This window comes from Alligator mississippiensis, chromosome 5 (assembly GCF_030867095.1).
Source record: "Alligator mississippiensis isolate rAllMis1 chromosome 5, rAllMis1, whole genome shotgun sequence".
NCBI classification, from domain to species: Eukaryota; Metazoa; Chordata; order Crocodylia; family Alligatoridae; genus Alligator; species Alligator mississippiensis.
The window spans coordinates 17,853,364-17,872,069 of NC_081828.1; the positions used below are offsets into that span (position 1 = coordinate 17,853,364).

Consider the following 18,706-nt stretch of genomic DNA (forward strand, 5'->3'; position numbering starts at 1 on the left):
TGGTAGGGGACTAGACTTGATGACCCAAGGGATCCTTCCTAGTAGCATGAAGTGTTCATCCCTTTAAAAGTATCAAAATCAAGATTGGGCTATAACTTGACATGAGTCACTGAGTAAATGATATTGTGAGAAAAAGTTCCAAAGTTTGGTGATCAGGGAAGCATTCAAAATTCAAGTGCTTATCTGACCCTTCTCAAAATTATTTAAAATGTTGGTATTTGAAAATCAGGCTGTAAATCTGATCAAGTGTAGTGGTTTTCCATGGGTAAGTGTTTTAGGATTTGACACTCCTGATAATACAGATACAGTTCCCACATTAAGATAAGGAATTAAATAATTCTTATGCAGGAGGCACTCTCAGAAAAATTCCCCTTAAAATATACTCACATGCAGGACCCCTAGCACAAGATGTCCAAATTATCCTTGAGAAACCATACTTGATTTGTTCCTTCAGGCATTGTTCCTTTAAAATTTTGATTTAGTTTTTATGTATGAAGCCTATACCTCTAATAATTAGTATTTAAATGGGGTACTAACATTGAATTTGCAGCCTTTTAAGGTTCCAAAGATGACCACAAGTGCTTATGATTTACTTGGAGCAAATCTAAAATCACTTGGGGATGTCACAGTGTAAAATGCCACTCTGTTTTCTAGGTTTTCTCACACTGCAGATGGTAGCAGCATGTGAATGCTGCTTTCTGTTTGATAATGAAAGTCCAGAAATCACAAACCCTGTTGGGATTTTCCTGACCTTCATCTTTTTTTATACAATGGCCTCCTGTATAAAATGGATTTCTGTAATTTGGAAGAAGCCGTGTCAGTCTATCCTCTTCTTTTTAAAATATCCCTAGGCACTTACATTACTGCTCTTTCTAGCATATATAGTCTCATGTGCAACTTCAGTCTCTTCAATGGGCCCACTCGGCCAGACAGCACCATTTTTTCATATTGAGGAATTGCTGTCACATGTTAACCAATGATCTGGTCCAGAATGATTTGTTTGATGGATTAGACACAGACATGGGTTTCTTCCTGAGTACTTAAATGTTCCCTTCCAATTTTCTTGGTCAATAAATGAACAATCTCTAGGATAGTTATGTGTTTCATTCAGTGTTGTAGGTCCTTCATGTCCCTCCACCCCTGCTCTGAGCAGTGCTCAAGTGCAGGATTGCATACCTCAAATATCTTGGTTTTGCAAGAGTTCTCCCTTACTGGCCTCATGCTGGAAAATATTTAAAATGGTTGCTGCTTCTCCCCAGAGATAGACTGGTTCAAGGGAGATTTATGATCAGTTTCTTGAAAACCAAAGCCATGTCTTCATTTTTACCTGTGCACGGGGGTCAGCACAGAAGGTAGCAGAGGCAGCAGGAACGCTTCAGTAGACCCTGCCAGTAAAATTCAGCTGCCCAACTTCCATGTCTCACTTTGTAGAAGGCTCATTAAAGTTTCAATCAGAGGATAATTGCAGCTCATCCTCCTTCAAGGTCTTAGTGGTACAATAGAAATGGTCGTGTCTACTTATTTCTAGGCAGCTGAACTTCCATTGGACTTCTTCCGTTTTGCCCTAATCTCTATTTATGGCAAAAATGTATAGACAGAGGCAGCAGATATAGGTTTAAGCAAATAAAATTGCATACTTTGGTGCAGAAAGAATGTGTTGAATAAGCTGCTACATAAGGCCAGGCAAAGTTGGCTTAGGACAGCCAACTGTGTGTTAGCAAGACATTAAGGAACCATAGCAGTGGGACATTTATAACTCATCTCCTACAGAGGCAACGAGTGCAGCACACAAGTCCAAATTATATATCGCATCCTAGAATAAGTCTTTAGAAAAGGGGATTGCCACACTTCAGGCAAGATGATATCCTGGGTTGCCCTGTGGTGCTAGTATGAAACCTTGCTTTAGAATTCAGTTTAACATTAAGTTGAGATTCAAATGTTCTGGCTGCTCTTTATAATCCCAGAGGTTATGTGCTCTCCTTTTATGGCCATTAGAAGGCATTCCACCCCACATGTCTGTCCGTTCAAATGATACATATCCACACAAGTCCAAATACAGTAACAAACAGAACTTTTATCTCTACTTCTTTTTTGGACACTTGTTTCCTAGATGTAAAGTCCATACCATTCAAATCTTGTCCAAAGAAATATCAAGCAGAATTCTTTCTTTTGTTTGTCTCTTGTGTTTTGGTTTTCTTTTGTTGTTGTCGCTTTTCCAGTTTGAATAAGTCACTGTATAAAGAAGATGTCCTTGTTTCGGTTTGTGACCCTTTACTTATTTTTCTCATTAAAAGTCTTTGTGTTTTTTGTTGATGTCGTACACTGCTTGATTTCATTTGGGATTTGTGTTTTCATTCTTTTCTTTTACGTTTCTTTTGCTCATGGTATCAGAAGATGATGCTTTTATTGACAAACTGCCCACGTTTGAAAGGCGCTGTGAAACACCTGCAGGTACTGTACTAGCAGAGTGGTTTCAAGAAATGTGGGTTGAAAATCCAAGCCATTATCTCATCAGAATGTCTGTAAACCTCATGGATGTGCTTCTCACCCAACCACCATGAGTGTCCAGTGCATATCAAATGCATACTTGTGTTTTAAAAACGGAACTCGTGCCACAAACAATTGCAGCACATTGCATGACAGTTTCTCAGTGACAAAAAGGATTGATAGGTGATATGCTATGGCTTTGTGAACTTAAAATTAAAGGAATAATTTAACTGCTCAAAAGTGCATCTAGTTATTTCAGCAGAATATAGCATCAAGTTTGTTTTCTGGTACTTTTCAAGGTGGTGAGAGTCCAGGAAAACTGACGATTCTGGGAAAAAAATCAATTGATTACTTCCTACCATGTGTATTTTGACCAGAAATTTGATGTACTCTAATGCAATAAAAATATACATTTTCCTACCACTTATTTCCTAACATCAACGTTCAATACAAGTTACAGCATCCTCCCCAGTAAAGTGTGCTGATTCTACCTTAGCACTGTAGAGACACCACTGGAGATGAAGAAGAAAAAAAAAGTGACAAGTTTGTCAAAACTAGTGCAGTTAAAATATGCTTAAACCAGCCTGCATGAACAAGAAGCCTTTTCTACTCCACCCATAGACAAAAAACTGTCAAGAGGGCAAAAATCCCCCCCCCCCCCCCGCATCTAGGCTTCCATAGCTTGCTTTTTGCTTTCTGTTTTTCTGAACACATAATAGAGTTTTAAACTCTACTACCCCTTTCCTTGCACGTTAAGAGCTTGCACTGCCTCTTCCCTACCCCCTAGTGAGATAAATGACCTGCTTTGTAACTCACACTGTGTCCTTCTCTCTCCCTCTCCTTAACCTTTCCCATCCCGCTTCAACTCCTGGCCATACAGAGAATGAACAGCCTTCCCTCGTTTGGTTTGACAGAGGAAAGTTTTATTTGACTTTTGAAGGTAAGTAGTACATAGCATACCAGATTATAACTTATTGCCCCTTTTGCTCCTGTTTTTTAAATCCTATGGTTTCTTTTAAAAGATCCATTCTAACTTTCTGTATGAAAATGCTATGGCTACTTAGATAACATTGCAAGTTCAACCAGAATCATTTTAAATTTGATTTATCCATTTGTCTCCCTTCAATTATTATAGTCTTTTTTTTAAAAAGGACAAAAAAGTTTTGTGCAAAGCTGTGGTTAAAAAAAAAAAAATTACGATTGTTCTACACAAAATTACTTTTCTTGCCAAGGAACTTGACTCTGTCAACCAGGGCTTTTTTCTACACTCTTTTGCAAGCCACTTGTTACACTAAATGTACTGTTATGCAATACAATTACTGAAAACTAAAATAGAGTTTTGTCTTCTATTAGCCTTTACCCTCTCATGGTGGTTTAACTAGTATTAACATGCTGCCCTCTTTTAGACTGCCTTGAAAACCTATTGCATGCAGCAAATGGGGCATTGTAAAGTAATGTGAAAATAACGCATGGTTTTAAAGAGGTTGGCATTCATCACTTTGTAAAAAAAAAAAAAAAAAAATAGAAGAATGTGAGGAAATATGTTACCCCGCTGCTTCTGTTGTAGTAACACAGCTTGTAAAAATAATTAACATCTGCATAATCCAGTGTTGTATTTAATTAATTTTCAGTCAGGCTATGGAAATGAGCTTTTCTTTTGAATCCGAGAGCTGTCCATTTACACTGTTCATTTTGAATGATAAATAATCATGATCAATTTTTGCCTTCTGTGTGCAAAAGAGAGAAGAAGCTACTGGTCTGGATGTTTTCAGGGAATCTATTGCTACTTGGAGTTGCCAGGTGGATAGCACTGGAGAGTGAAGTCTTCTCAGAATCCAAAGAATAAAGTAGATAGAAATAGCGCAAGCCTTGTCTACCCAACAGCAAGCCTCTCTCTTTGCTTAGGGGCATGAATTTTAAGAAGTGAAAGGGTAATTGAGTCTCTCTGCCCATTCAACTCTTAGCCTGTCATTAGAGAGCAAATTATCAAACGATGGCGACAAATGGGATAGTGGCTTTGTAACATGGATACCTGTCTAATAGTGGCTAGACTGAGACCCACAGGCATCAGATGTGTTGTGGTAACTGTAAGATGCTACCAGTCAGTTAGATATTGTCTAAAGCTAATATGAATTGATGCAAGTCATTTTCCTACTACCTAGTTTATCAGCTTTTTGGGATCTTTAAAAATACTGGCAGGACTTTGAACTTATGAAAATCATCTCCTGTTTACACATTAGTAAAATGTTCTAGATCAACGCACCTTAAGAGGGCAAAATAACTATACTACAAGTGTCCGAGTCTTTTTACTTACTTGCATAGTGGCAGACTTACTGGTTTTTAATTGCAACAACATGATACTTATGGCACAGTGTTTAGAGAAGTATGTAGTTATTTTCTTCCATTTCTTTTCAAGCCAGGAAATGTACCACGATGATTGGTGAGGAGGGAAGAAAGCTGTTTTGCAATGCATGGCAAGCTTTCTGAAACTACTAGGGAGCAAAGGAAGAAACATTCATAACAATTCTCTGCAGCATCTGGGAGATGAAGTAGTCCACCCACAATATTATAGGGCTGGACATAATCTAGCCAGAAGTGAGATCCAGTCCATGAGTTCTAGGGCAGAAAAAGGCTGATATGCTCACAGTGAAGATAATTTTGCTTTTGAGCCACTGAGATTATGAAAGCAGATTTAAATCTAGAAATATCATTCATGCCGTCTCTTTCAGTCCTTCTTCTAAATGTCCGTTGGAAATGCCCAAGGTTAAACTCCTCAAACATCATTATGGATCTTTTTTTTTTCCCCACTAGTCTTCATCAAGTCAGAGGATAAGTCAAGTTGGGGGACAAAGTGACTTAATCTACAATGGTTCCAAGTGCTTTAATAAAAAGCTGGAGAGGTGTCTAATTTTCTTTCTTAGAAGAAAACCTTTTAAAAAGAGAAGATAGAGATACTAGAGGTGTTTTGTGCTTGCTTGTGATCTGTTCTAGTTCCCGTTAACCACTTCTTTGGATGCCATTCTCTTGCATTTCATCATCAACATACGCTGTTTGCAGGGGCAGGAAGGCAATATGGGAACCAGTTCCTTTTTTGCTTGTTTGCTTTGCGTGATTTTTTTTTTTTCCTCTGCATCAGATCCATAAAGCAGACTTTCTTTTCCTGTCAACATTTAGCAAAGGGTCCCCAAATAGGAAAGTGTATCTATAATATTTTAGCTTTCTTCTGTATGTAGCAATTTTACTGTGCGTAGGAAACACAAAAATCTGCTTTCATTGTTCAACTTTTAGATTGTTGCATGCATCAGATGGTTTTGGCATTTGAATTATAGCTGCCAATAAGTTTATTTGAGCATCTAATATCTTGGAAAAATCAGCTGTGAAGTAAAGTGCCCACATTTTCATTTGCCTACCAAGTGTTGTTTTCCTTAGGATTCATTTAATTAATTTGTTGCCAGCAGAGTCTAGATGGTTCTGAAACAAGTGGGTGTCTTGGAACAGAGTGTATTCAAATATGGTTCATCTTTATTCTCCTGGCTACTTGGATGCAATTATCAGTTTAATATCTGATAGGTCCCAAGGGGCAGTAATTGAACTGCTCTTCTCTATCTCCTAGTAACTACTTTACCTAGCACGTATATGCATTCTGCATACATGGCCTGTAATATAACTTCCATTAAAATAAAAGGGAGAGAACTTTTCATTACCTCTTTCAAGAACCCACTTGATTTATGAACCCACTTGATTCATATATATGAATAAAGATATACTTTAACATCTAATTTCTCCTTACTAATACTACTACTATTACTGCTACATCTTCAACATACAGTCTTGTAGTAAACATCAATTTATCTGTATCTTGATACTGTCAGTAAGAACAAATGCATCCTGTACAGGATTCCTTATGACTAGGGATCTACTCAGTTTGCAATTTTCACAGAAACCGTGAAAAAGGTGGTGTCCACGACCGCCATGAATACTGGTGATCCCTACAATTTTGCACAGAGTCATCAGGGAAAAAAAAAATTATTAAAAATGAAATGCTGGCTCCCCAGTGGGAACCAGTGGCTGCTGTGGCTTAGCTTCACAGCCCATGGTGGGGCAGGGGAAAGCTGTCAGCACAAAGGGGAGCAGCCAACATGGTAGCTGCCCTCTTCTCCCTCCCCTGCTGATTGGTTAAGACGGGTGTCTTTTGTGCAGCCTTGCCCCTCTCCACCATTCAGAAGTAAGGGGCAGGACTGTATGAAAGGCAGCACTTACAGCCAATCAGTGGTGAGAGGCAGGGCCACCAGGGCCCCTCAGCCAATCAGCAGTGGGAGGGGCCAAAACAATTGCAAAAATGTTTCTGGGATCTGCGAGCAGCCCGTGGTTTTTTACTTCGCCTCTATGTACGTTAAGTAGATCCCCACTATGACAAACTTCAAAGGCTCATTTAGGTCTGATTGGCATCCAGACTTTTTCATATGGGGAGAAATTCTGATATATCTAGATTTCTGCTTGTTTGCTCTGCTTGGGAACAAAAAGCCAAAATTGTGAACCTTTTTCTATTAAACAAATGTAATTGTTTTATCTGAATTTCTATATAAAGTTATAAATTATATGATGTAATAAAAGTAATATTTAACATAAAATGGAATAAATCAAAATATTTTGACATTCTGTCAAATGTTTAGCTGCTTTAATCTCACTTCAATTTCCATTTGTTATTAGATTGTATTTCACTATAAATGTATAAGAGTGATATTTTATGTTTTTATTTGGTAGCATGCACTCACTAGCATGTGCTATCACAGGTAGATAGTCTGGTAGATTCATTGTTAAATTTTTCATGAATGTTTCCAGTGGATCAGTCCAGAGTAGTAAAGTCAAGTGTTTTTTTGGTAAATGTATCTGCTGGCCATCAATTTGTAGCAACTTTCCTACTCTGGGAAGCCATTCTGTATAAGCATAGGCATGGCCAAAATGGCCTGGGAGGACTTCTCTTGCTGTTTTTTGTGATAAAGCAGTTATACTCTGAAAATATCACAGAGTTATAGTGTGATAAAGCAGCCTGATTTCTGAAGAATGACCTCAATGTTTCTAATTATTTATTTAATCCCTTTAGTTTATTCCCCTGCCTAGTTTATTTCACCCTGCAATATTGCAACAATTTTTATAATCTTCTTTCTGTGGTATTTTTAAATTAACATTCCAATATGAATAATATTTTAACTCAAATATATTAATGAAAAAACAAATGTGAAGAAAGTTATTGCTGTCACACATGAACACTATACATATGGTTCAGTGTAACCTAATACTTGGTTTATAGAGCCCACATCTTCTAATATACATTGGAGTAAATTATGTGCTTTAGCAATAGTAGATTTTATGCTTTCTCATTTTCTCACTACAAAGCAGCAGAGTTGCCAATTAGATGGAAAGTGTAGGCATGTGTAACTGTTGAGAAGAAATCCAAAGTTATCTTCTGGCAGTGATTTCCACAGGTTATTCCTGAGGTCAAATTATTAATGGAATAGAAAAAAGGAATATATATTTAACATATTGTTATATCTTTGGTTGTTGAAAAGAAAATATGTAGAGGAGGTTATCCCTCTTGCATTAGTGTTAAGCCAGCTTCTAGCTTCCCAGTGGGCAGACTATCATAACATTGTTTCTTCTAAAGTGCTGGCCATTTCTGGAGACAGGATATTAGACTATGAACCAACTAATTCCTCCAAATTTGAGAGGAAGGCTGTTCACAAATCCCCCTTTTTTTGTTTAGCCATGTTTTGAGATACAAGAAAGTAACAGTGCTTCAAAAATTAATTGTTAATGGATGAGTAATGCCTACATTAACATGTGGTACGTGACTCACATAAGTGTTCCAGATCATTTCTTTTGGAGATAATGGATCTGCCTTGGTAAATGCATTGGAAGTATGACTCAAGATCCACACGTTCAGGTGCATGACAGAATTCTGTTGGATCAAAAGCCAAGTGCTGCTGCCACACATGAACTGTTCTGCTTGGCTGATGGTGTATTAGGGGTGTGGACACAGGAAAAAAATGTGCACAAGGTGAACTAGCATATGAACCCACAGTGCACAAGCTCCTGTGGCAATGCCTGTGTTCAGGCTCTGGCCTCTGGTGATTGCCAGGTAGTTTACCCCCCAGTAAAAGTGGAATAAGCCACCTCATTTATCAAATGGGGAAAAACGTGCCCATGGGTAGCTGCTGGGAAAGAGCTGGTGCAATGTAAATGCAGCCCTTAGCTTACTTTACAGTAAATTTTTCACATGCCCATACTTCAAGTGTCAGCTGCCTTAGTCGAGTCCTTTTTGCTAAGAGAATTTATCATCTATTCATAGATAAAATTGGATATGCTATTGTTATGCAGGAGGGAGAGATTCAGGTCTGGGAGAAAAAATTAGAAGCTCTTCTCTGACATTGTTAGACAAGTGGCTCACCTTCCTTCTGAATATGCTTGGGGACTCTGGCCTTGGGAGGTGGGCCTGTACTCCTTGGCTAAGTACAAACAGTCAAAAAGCCCAAGGCTGAATCAATTCAATCTTTGCAGGTTAGTCTAAGCTGCAGAGATTGAACCAATAAACAAGTGAACAGACATTCACTTTCAATTCTAGAAATGCAGCCACATGCCTGCAGTGTCTCAGGCCAGATGCCAGGGGGCACTAGAGCACACCTCCCTGCTCATCTGGAGCAGACAGCTTCTGCCAAGGCTAGCCCACCCACTCTATGAAAGCAGGGGTGGGGTTTGTGGGGGAGGTGCAAAGCATCCTGGGATGCTAGGGAACTGTGAGTAAACCTAAATCTGGAAAGGAACTGGGGTGGAAGTTTCATAAACTGATTTAACCTAGATCAGTTAAGTCTGATACTACATCCACTCAGGTTTATCTTAAACCAGTTTTGGCCATTTTGAAAGTGATTTATATGCACTGAACTTCTGTTTTGTTACAGGTTTGAACCTGTTTTTGATCACTTATGACAATTTACATGCAGTTTCTGTCCCTACCTCTTGTGGCTCATGAAAGCAAGTGAGGTATTGGGTACTTGGATGTTAAATTTAATGGCAGCCAGTCTGAGAGAGAGAAATGTATTTGGAGCTGATTCTCAGACAGCTTTCAGCACAGAGTCATTGTTGTTCTGCACTGTCCCCTGGATTCCTGTCTTTGCCAGCATGGCTCCAGCTTCTCTTGTCAATCCTAGTTTCCTGCCTGTGTCAAAAAAAAAAAAAAAAAAGAGGAATCCATAGCATGTTGAAGAGGCTTTGTAGAAGTGGTAGCATGGCTTTAGGGGGCATTACTTTTTCCACAGTCTCTCCGCTACTTGCCAGTGCATAAGGATGAGGTCCTTGCTCTTTTCCTGATTTTACTCCTTCTTAAATTAAGAGAGTAGCAGTATCTCAGGGGCATCTGATCCCCTTTTCACCCCATGGTCAGTATGAGTCATCTATACCCTTTGGGTATGGCCATTATTTGCTGGAAAAGACTGGCATGACTGTTGTTTGATGTGAATATAACAGAGCTATTTCAGTTTGACTCTTTATATGGCATCTTAATTTCACAGTATTCTTCTAACTATTCCTTGGGGTTATTTTTTACCTAAGAATTGTCCTACAGTGATATAAAAGATGATTTAGCAAACTGGGCAGTTGTAGCACTATAATTTGTTGAATGACACTTGAAAAAATGGATGTGTTGGCTAAAGGTCAAGGCAACTGGTGTGCATATGGCATATTAGCTCAGGTACCAAAGGATACTACGTGGCTTTTTGATGTTATAGAATCCTAATGTGTATTCAAAGTTGACAGCATTGAAGTACCCTATATGGGGATAGTTTATATTCTACCGCTTTTACTTTGTAGTTCATCCTACCAGCACTGAAATATGTAAAACGAAAGGAAACTAAATTGTGGGGGGGAGGGATAGGACAAACAATAACATAGCATAAAGCATTGTCCAGATTATCAGATGGTTATTCCAAACCTAGCTAGCTTGGAAACAAGTATGTAAATCTCACCAACAGACTTGTTGATGATTTCCAAAATTTCTATTTGGTTTTTGGATTAAGATTCAGGTGAGTTGCAATAGCATTTTAAATATATGGAAGTTTTGTTCTGTTGGAATTTCTCCATTATGAGAATATTTGCATAAGAAAAATGATTTCGTACTTGAAAACCCATCTCCCAAAATATATACTGTTGCTACCAAAGGAGCATATGCTTAAATTTGGTTGGGGTTTTTTTGTTTGTTTGCTTTTGCTAATACACAGAACTAGGGGTTCAAGGAAATAAGCATCTATAACTCTTTTGAAATGTTTGTAGTGCCAAGCTGGATTGTGAATGTGGCCTTCTGGTGAAGACACAAACCTATGTCTTCGAAGATCTGGGCTCACTCCCAGGTTTGTCAAAGATTTCTTGTGGGATCTTGAGCTAGTTACTTATGGCCTAATCCAGATTGGTCCTTAGGCACCTAAATGGGATTTAGGTGTAAATGAGGTACCTCAGTCCTAATGAGCAATCCAAGATGGTCCTGTTTTGGTGGTCACAAAGCTCATTAGATGCTTAAATTCATTTGGCATGTCACAGATGTTTCCCCTATAAAGGTGAAAAACACAGGAAACCACAGGTTTTCCCTTACAGGCTAGCAGAGCTCCGGCCTGCAAGGAGCTGCTTGGGGCAGGGGTCACGGGATACAGTGGAAGTAGTGGGACACATGCATGTGGCTAGCAATGCAGCAAGGCGGCAGTGGAGAGCAGCTCCCACACTTGCCTGCAGGTAAGTCTGTGGTGTGGGGGGAGAGGGAGCAGATTGAGGTGGCCACGGTGAGGGAGGGAGTGCAGCAGTGTTGGCAGATAGGGCTCAGGGTGATGCCAGGCTGGGGTGGTGCCTGGGGCCTGGGTGGGATTATGCAGCCATCGGACCTGGCCAGAAAGCAGGACAGAGCCATGGACAGCTTATTTGGGGGCAGCAGGGGATTAGCACCCTGCTGCTGCACACCCTCCTGAGAAGGGGTTGGGTGCCAGAGGTGACGCATCAGAGGGGCATATGCCCCCCCCAGATTTGTGCACAGGACAGGGGAGGATCTGGGCTGCCTGCTGTGGAGCTTAGGGCTCCCCACCCTGATGCCCTCTCCCTGGAGGCCTCTCCCACCATTGCTGGGAGCCCCATGCCAGCCATGCTACCATGGCTGAGGCACCCTCTGCCCACCTGCCAGCAGCAGGGGGCATAACTCTGCTCCACTGCTGCTGCTGCCAGGCAGGCAGGGGTGCCTCACCATGGCAGCATGGCTGGCATGGGGGTCCCAGCAGCAGTGAGGGCAGCACTGAGTCTCCCCACCCTGCTCCAGCCTCCCATGCTGGGTCCTGACTTCTGGGCTGTGGAGACCCCCTGGGGGAGAGCTCCACTTTGGCTGCAGCAACTGCTGCCTCCTATACACAGCAGCCAAGGTTCGGGCACTGCTGGCCAGCTGTGGCTGGTGCCTGTGGGGCAGAGAGCAGGCAGGATGCATCTACCAGGTCCCACAGACCTAGCAGCTGGGAGGGCAGGGGTCCACGGATCAGGAGTGAAGGGCACTGGCAGGGCCAAAGGGCTGCAGGTCAGGAGTGAAGGGCACTGGCAGGGCCTGGGGGGCTGTGGCTTGGGAGTGAGAGGTGACGGCATGAGCAGGGGCACGGCACCAGCACATCAGGGCTGCTCAGCACTGCAAAGCAGTAGAAGGGCAGCTGTAGCTAGACCCACATCCTAGGAGCGAAGGGAGCAGGGGGAGCTCTGTTTTTTCCATGTTAAAACAAAATCAAATGCCAAAACTAAAGGTATTTAGAATTTATTTTATTATATTAATTGAGGCACTAAATCCCTTTAAAATTGTTAATATTTCAATAAACCATTGTGTTCAACTGGTACCTGTGTATATATAGTGGCATTTCATTTTAATCTTGGAAAAACACAGATTTGGGGGTTTTAATAGGAGAATTTGGAATTTTTATACTGAGAAAACTAGAATCTCTGGTGAGGGAATACCTGCTGTGTTTCCCAAGCCGATGATGCAGTCTGAATCACAAAATCATGATTTCCAGAGAGGAGAAGTTCAGAAATGGGTTGGCATTTCCTCTGATGTCTTTGGGCTCTGAATTACACTTTAGACTAACCTAATTCTCCCCACATTCTGTAAGGAGAGGTCCAAGTGCCTCATCCTAAAACATTCTTTGCAGGTGTCCATTGCCTCATTGATCATTTTGCAATACTCACTGTCTTTATGGACCACCTCATGGGGCCAGGCACCAAATGCTTGGCACTGGAGCACTAAAGCTAGGCACCAGGTGTGGCTGGTGAATTCAGACTGATGGGGTGGTGGAGCATCCCATGGGAGCAGGTAGGGATAGGGGTTTGCAGCCAGCTGGGAGTAGAGAGGTTTGCAGTCTCCCCGCCACCAGCCAGAGTGCTTGGTCAGCTGCAAACCCCTCTCACTCTGGCTGGCTGCAAACCCCACCCCACCCCCAGCCAGATGCAAACTCCCCCCAGCCCACCTCGCCCCGTTCCCATGGGACATTCCACTGCCCACCAGTCAGAGTTCACCAGCCGTGCCTGCTAGGGACAGGCATTCAAAAAGCCTGAGCCTGAATTGATTCAATCTTTGCAGGTTCATCTAACCTGGCTAGTCTAAATCAGTTTTGTAACTGGACAGACATCCCAGAAATGCAGGCACATGCCTGCACTGGAACAGACTAAAAGCCGGGGGATGCTACAGCAGCCCTCCCTTCCTTTTCACAGGGCTGAGCTGAGTTCAGTGTGGCCAAGCTCCAGCAGGATGCTGTGATTAGGGAGGGTTCCCCCCCACTCCTGAACAGGCCAGCAGGGAATGTTTCTCACCCCATTAAGAAAACAGAGGGACATTACCAGGTATCTGCTGATTCTGCCTTTGTCCCATGTACCACAGCTTGGAGGTACACAGCATGTGAACTAATGCTGAGAGGTGTCTGTGAGAGATGGGGAATGCCTGCTTAGCAGAGAGTGGTGGGGGGAAGGGAGGAGCAGAAGCCAGGCAGATGCCTGCAGAGACTGCTAAGTTGAAGCCAGGGAGCAGAGGGGAGGAGCCAGCTCTACTGTGGAGCAGAGAGCCCTGCCCAGCCCAGAGAGCATGCTGGGAAGCTGGGGGAGTTTCATTTAATTTAAGCCAGCAAGGGGTCTGGGGCAGACATGGCATAAACCAGTTTGAGCCAAATCAGTTAAGTCTGATACTACATTCAGCCAGGTTTATCTCGAACCGGTTTCAGCTATTCTCAAACTGGTTTATGTGCACTGAACATCTGTTCTGTTACAGGTTTAAACTAGTTTCTGATCACTTAAACTGGTTTATGTGTAATGTCTGTCCCTAGCCCAAGTGAAGGTCCAGGCTGGATCTGACCCAGTAGCCTTTCTGATCAGCTTACCTTTCTAAAAAAAGAGATAATAATGGGTAACCCTCAGCACAGTTCATTGAGCTTGTTAACTCATTTAATGCATCTAAAGTACTTTGAGACCCTTGGAGGAAAGACGTTGTGTTGTCTAAGTGCAAACCCTGGTTAGTCCATATAGGACTTTAAATGATTATTTCCTCATGTGTGCTATGGAAAGTTTATAATGCTGCTTCATTACAAAACTGACATGCTAACTCAGAGGTGGATGTTGGCACTTCTTTATTTATTTACTTTAAATCACTATTTCTAGCAGTATTTCCCATTTTCAGATGCAAAGCAACTGTCACCATTTCTGTGATAAAGTCAAACACCATGGCACAGCAAACAGCTTCATTTTGCTTGTTTGTTATGATGCTCCTGATATGGTCAATGTTTTTGTTCTAGGAAGTGATATATTTCAATAAAGACTTCTTATAATTTTCACATACAAACTATGATATCACAACAGGCAATGGGCAATTTTAAATCAGATGGGTTGGATAATAGGCTACAAATATGTATAGCCAACCATTGATCCTTTGGATCATGGTGTACACATTAAAGGTCTAGTGAGATGCCCAATGACTCTATTTGTGGCTGACAGGCCAAATTCAAGAGCAACATAAATTGTTACAAGTTTCACAGATCTATATATTGTCTGAGTTGGAGTCCACGTTTACAGCATGCTGCTTTCTTCTTTCTCATTTTGCTTCCATCCTCTGGATCAAAGCTACTTCATGCTGTGCTGCACTCAGAGCCAGATGTTCCTCCAGATTGGATGGGGTTCTGTGTGCTCATCCCAGCTTTCTACATTTATGTTGAACACCTTCATATCATTTTTGCAGACATTGTGGTACCACCATAAGAGGTGACCTCACTTTCTAAAGCTGTCTCAAATCTCACTGTACAAAATTATTTGTGGGGATATGGTCTCCTCGCATTCTCCTGATATGGCAGAGCCATTGCAACCTCCTCTTCTTGATAGTGGTTTCTAAGCGTGTAAGTCCTGAGCATTCTAGCACCTGTTTGGTATTGTGTCTTCTCACTTTATTTTCAGTCTCTTATGGAGGCATCTCATGTGGAAGCTGTTCGATATCTTGACATGCTACAAATAAAACAGTTGTCAAGAAATAAAAAATAAAAAGGCTTTTTCTTATGAAACCTAGTATAACTTGACCTAAAAACCTAGACACATAATTTCTTCCATGTAACCAAGGGAGGCTTAGAGCTATGCTGAATTCTTGAAAACATATGTTGTTATATTTCTGACTTTTTTTTTTTTTAAGTAAAAATAAAAAGAAATCCCCTGCTATTAAATAGTATGGTAGATACTGTTAAAATGGTTAAATCCCATTGACTAAATAAAGTAAGCACTGAAATAAGAAAATTCAAAAACTACATTTGCTACTTTGTAGATAAGATTTATCCTTTATTTCTTAAGCCACTTTATTTTCTTTAATTCACTTACTTTATTAAACCCCAGTTCCTGAAAAAGTAGTCCAAAATATGGCAATATCTCACTATGAAATTTAATTTGATATTCTCTGCCCAGTGACTGGAGTCTACTTCGTATACATGTTGTGCTTGTAAATCAGTTAATGTGCTGAGCGTCTAGTCAATTAGTAGAAAGTGACTATAATGCTATAAAATTCTGGATCCAAGCACTCATAAAGATGCAGAATGTGCATCTTCATTGTCAGGCCTATCCAGCAAAATGAAAAGTTTTATATAAAATTGTACTTGATACAGCAATTAAAACTTGAATGGAAGATGCACAATGTATATGTTTAATTATGCTTTCCCCTCCAACTCATAAATGAGCATTTGCGTGAATGTTAGCACTTAAAACTGAGAGTATTAAATTTGAAACTTTTTTACAAAATAAATCTGTTTTCCATCTTAAATCATTAAAAGAATAATTATATAGATTTATCAAAAATATAATCAAAACAAGAAACTTCAATCCCAAACACTTCCACACAGTTTTGGTTCAATTTAACTAAAAATCTTGTTTCTTGTTCTTGAAAGAACTGTTAATATAAAATGTTTTGAGCAAATGACAATTGACACATTGAGATTTGTTTTTCATTCTTGAAGATGGGACAAATCTCAGATTCAGAAAAAAACTGTATAACTCTATTGACGTCGGTTGAAATCTTAGAAAACTGCTTGTGAGATTTTGGCCCTGAGTGAGACCTAGCCAAGTGAGACCGAGGGGGAACGTGGAAGTTCATTCTGATTTCACATCAGACCTAACCCATACCCAGACACAGCCTGGGCAGCCTACTCTTGATTTTAAAATGAAATATTTTAGAAAGATTGTTGTCCATTAATGGTTTAATCGGGGGGGTGGGGGGAGGAAACTATAGATATAAATAATCAGGACCCTTTCAATGGGGCAGTTCTCATGTATAAGCAATTGCAGGGGCTTGCAGGCCTAATGGAGAAAAGAGTTTCCAGGTATTTTGTGAGAAGACCAGCACAGAGGGATATTCTGTATCTGATGAGTTCTTCAGTGCCTTTAGGCAGGCAAAGAGTATAGGGACAGAGAACCTGGAAGCTAAAAGCTCTTCTGTTTCACAGCTAAGGAAAGGATATCTTGTTTGAAAAATAACTGTGGAAAAATAAGACAATTAGGAGCGTTCACACAAGCGTGGATGTTTGGTTCCCCAGGAACAACTAACAGCAGTTTACCTTGCACCACCACTAGTTGTCTCTGGGGAACACCCATGCCATGTGCCCTCTGGTGCACAGCAGGTTATTCTGGATGGGATAGGAGAGGCTGGGACCGGCACTGGGCTGGCCCCAGCAGCCTTACCTGGGGTCCTTGGGGGCCTCCTGGGGCTGCAGCAGTGGCAGTCCTGCTGCTTGGAGCCTGGTCAGTAGTTGGAGTATGGAACCAGATGGCCTAGATCCAGTTTCAAGTGGCTCACACCACCCCCACATGCACCGCTCTGCTCTTTTTTCAGTGGGTTTTTTGACCCCTGGATAGCCAGGGGTCAAACCCTCCCCCTCCCCCCTGCACTTCTCCCTTGCACCACAGAGAACACCTGAATGTGTAGTATGTGGCTCCACATACCGCACAGCTGTGCTTATCTGGATGTGGCCTTAGTGTAGCAAAAGAAATACCTGAACTGTCTTTTTGCCTATTTATATAGCATTACTGCAGCCTTTTGGAGAAGTAGGCAAAATCCCAGGTGTATATATGCGCCTACACATACATGTATGTACACACCTGTGCCCCCACACGTAGTTTTTGTAACATGAGTTGATGCATATCATGCTGTAAGATTCATTTACTTGTCTTTAGCTGGACCAAGCCACTTTTGATTTCTGACTGTTCTGGGCAGAACCTTCTCATAAGGATACAGCTCCCAACTGCCCTGACTGTTCTCTACCCTTATCAAGAAAATATCAGCAATTCTCAATAATTATAGTATATGACTGGATAATTGCCTCTAACATTGAAGTTTACAAATACCTTGAGGATAGATCATATTAAAAATGACCACCTGATCTAACTTAGTTCACCCAGGTGTGGACCTTACACTTAAGGGGCAACCAGAAGTGCCAGTTTTCTCCTGATCTGGCCCTGTACAGCCATGAACAAATACAAGTGCATGGCTGCAGAGTTCTTTAAAAGGGCCTGATCCCATGACAATCTGAACCATGAGGGTTCAGATGAAGTCGATCCAAAATGGAGTGCCTTTATTAACTTCTGTCTGCACATGCCAGGAGTAGGACTTGGCTGATGCAGCTCAGCCCTGCTTCTGATGCTGGTTTCAGAATGGGAGTGGGGAAGGGAACAGAGGTAAGGTGTTCTGGGGGTTGCCCAGGTAGTGCTGTGGGGGCTCTAATCCTGAGGGGAGGGCTTCAATCCATCCACCCCCCATTCTAGTTGGGCTGGGGAAACCCCAGAATGGACTTCCCTCCCCTGCCTTCTTCCCCTTCCATCCTGGGGCAGAAGGGGAGCTGGGAGAAGTGGGGCAGAGCTAGGGGAAGAGGCTGCGGAGGTTCACCCACTCTTCCTGGATCAGCTCCATATTGGACCTCGATCACTCACACCTCTGATCCAACAGCTAATGTCTGTTGGGTCAGGAGGATCGATCTAACTCATGGCACTTTCTGTAAAGAGCCATGACTTAGAACCAGGAGCTGCACTTGTCTGCACCTTTAGATCCCTAGTTAGGTATATATAAGTGCAAACTGTGCAGAAGTTCAGAAAGGTTCAATCAGTCTAAAAATGGCTGATCTGATCTAAGTTAACTGTACCTCCAAGGCAGTCTAACTTGGATCAGGTCTGGGGAGACTGACCTAACTGAACTTCTGTACAGTTCCTAGCACAGTCTCAGGGCTCAGAAAATCCAGCTGTTGCTCCCAGCCCTCAGGCTGTGCTTTTCTCCCCCCAGCCCCTCAACCATCCCCCAGATATACAGCCCTTTTTCCCTCACCCCCACAAACCAGCCCTGCCCCCCCCCCAAGCCTACCAAACACCCCATCCTGCAAGCCACTTCCAGTGCCGGTTTTACCAGACTTTGCTGGTGCTGGGAGTTAAGGAAGTAAGTTGCAGGGGGAGGGGGAGGGAATTGGTTCACTTGAGGAAGTCAGAAAGGTAAACACAGCCCCTGGGCCTGGGGCAGGGGGGGAGAGCCTCAAGCCTCTCTGAGGTCCCTTCTAGCTCCCCTGGCACTACCAAACCCTCTCAGACCCCACCAGCCCCCTACAGACTCAACTTGCCCCTCTAAGCCCCCCAATAAGCCATGTTACCCCCCAATCTCCTCCCA

General features: G+C 41.9%; 1 protein-coding gene across 1 annotated transcript in view; it reads left to right on the forward strand.

Annotated features, from left to right (window-relative positions):
• Positions 1–18,706, forward strand: part of SGIP1 (SH3GL interacting endocytic adaptor 1) — a 195,654-nt gene that overhangs the window by 146,691 nt on the left and 30,257 nt on the right. Inside the window, exon 20 of the mRNA XM_059727918.1 lies at positions 3,368–3,427. Within this exon, the coding sequence (XP_059583901.1) occupies positions 3,368–3,427 (60 nt within the window). The remainder of the gene's footprint in view (positions 1–3,367; positions 3,428–18,706) is intronic.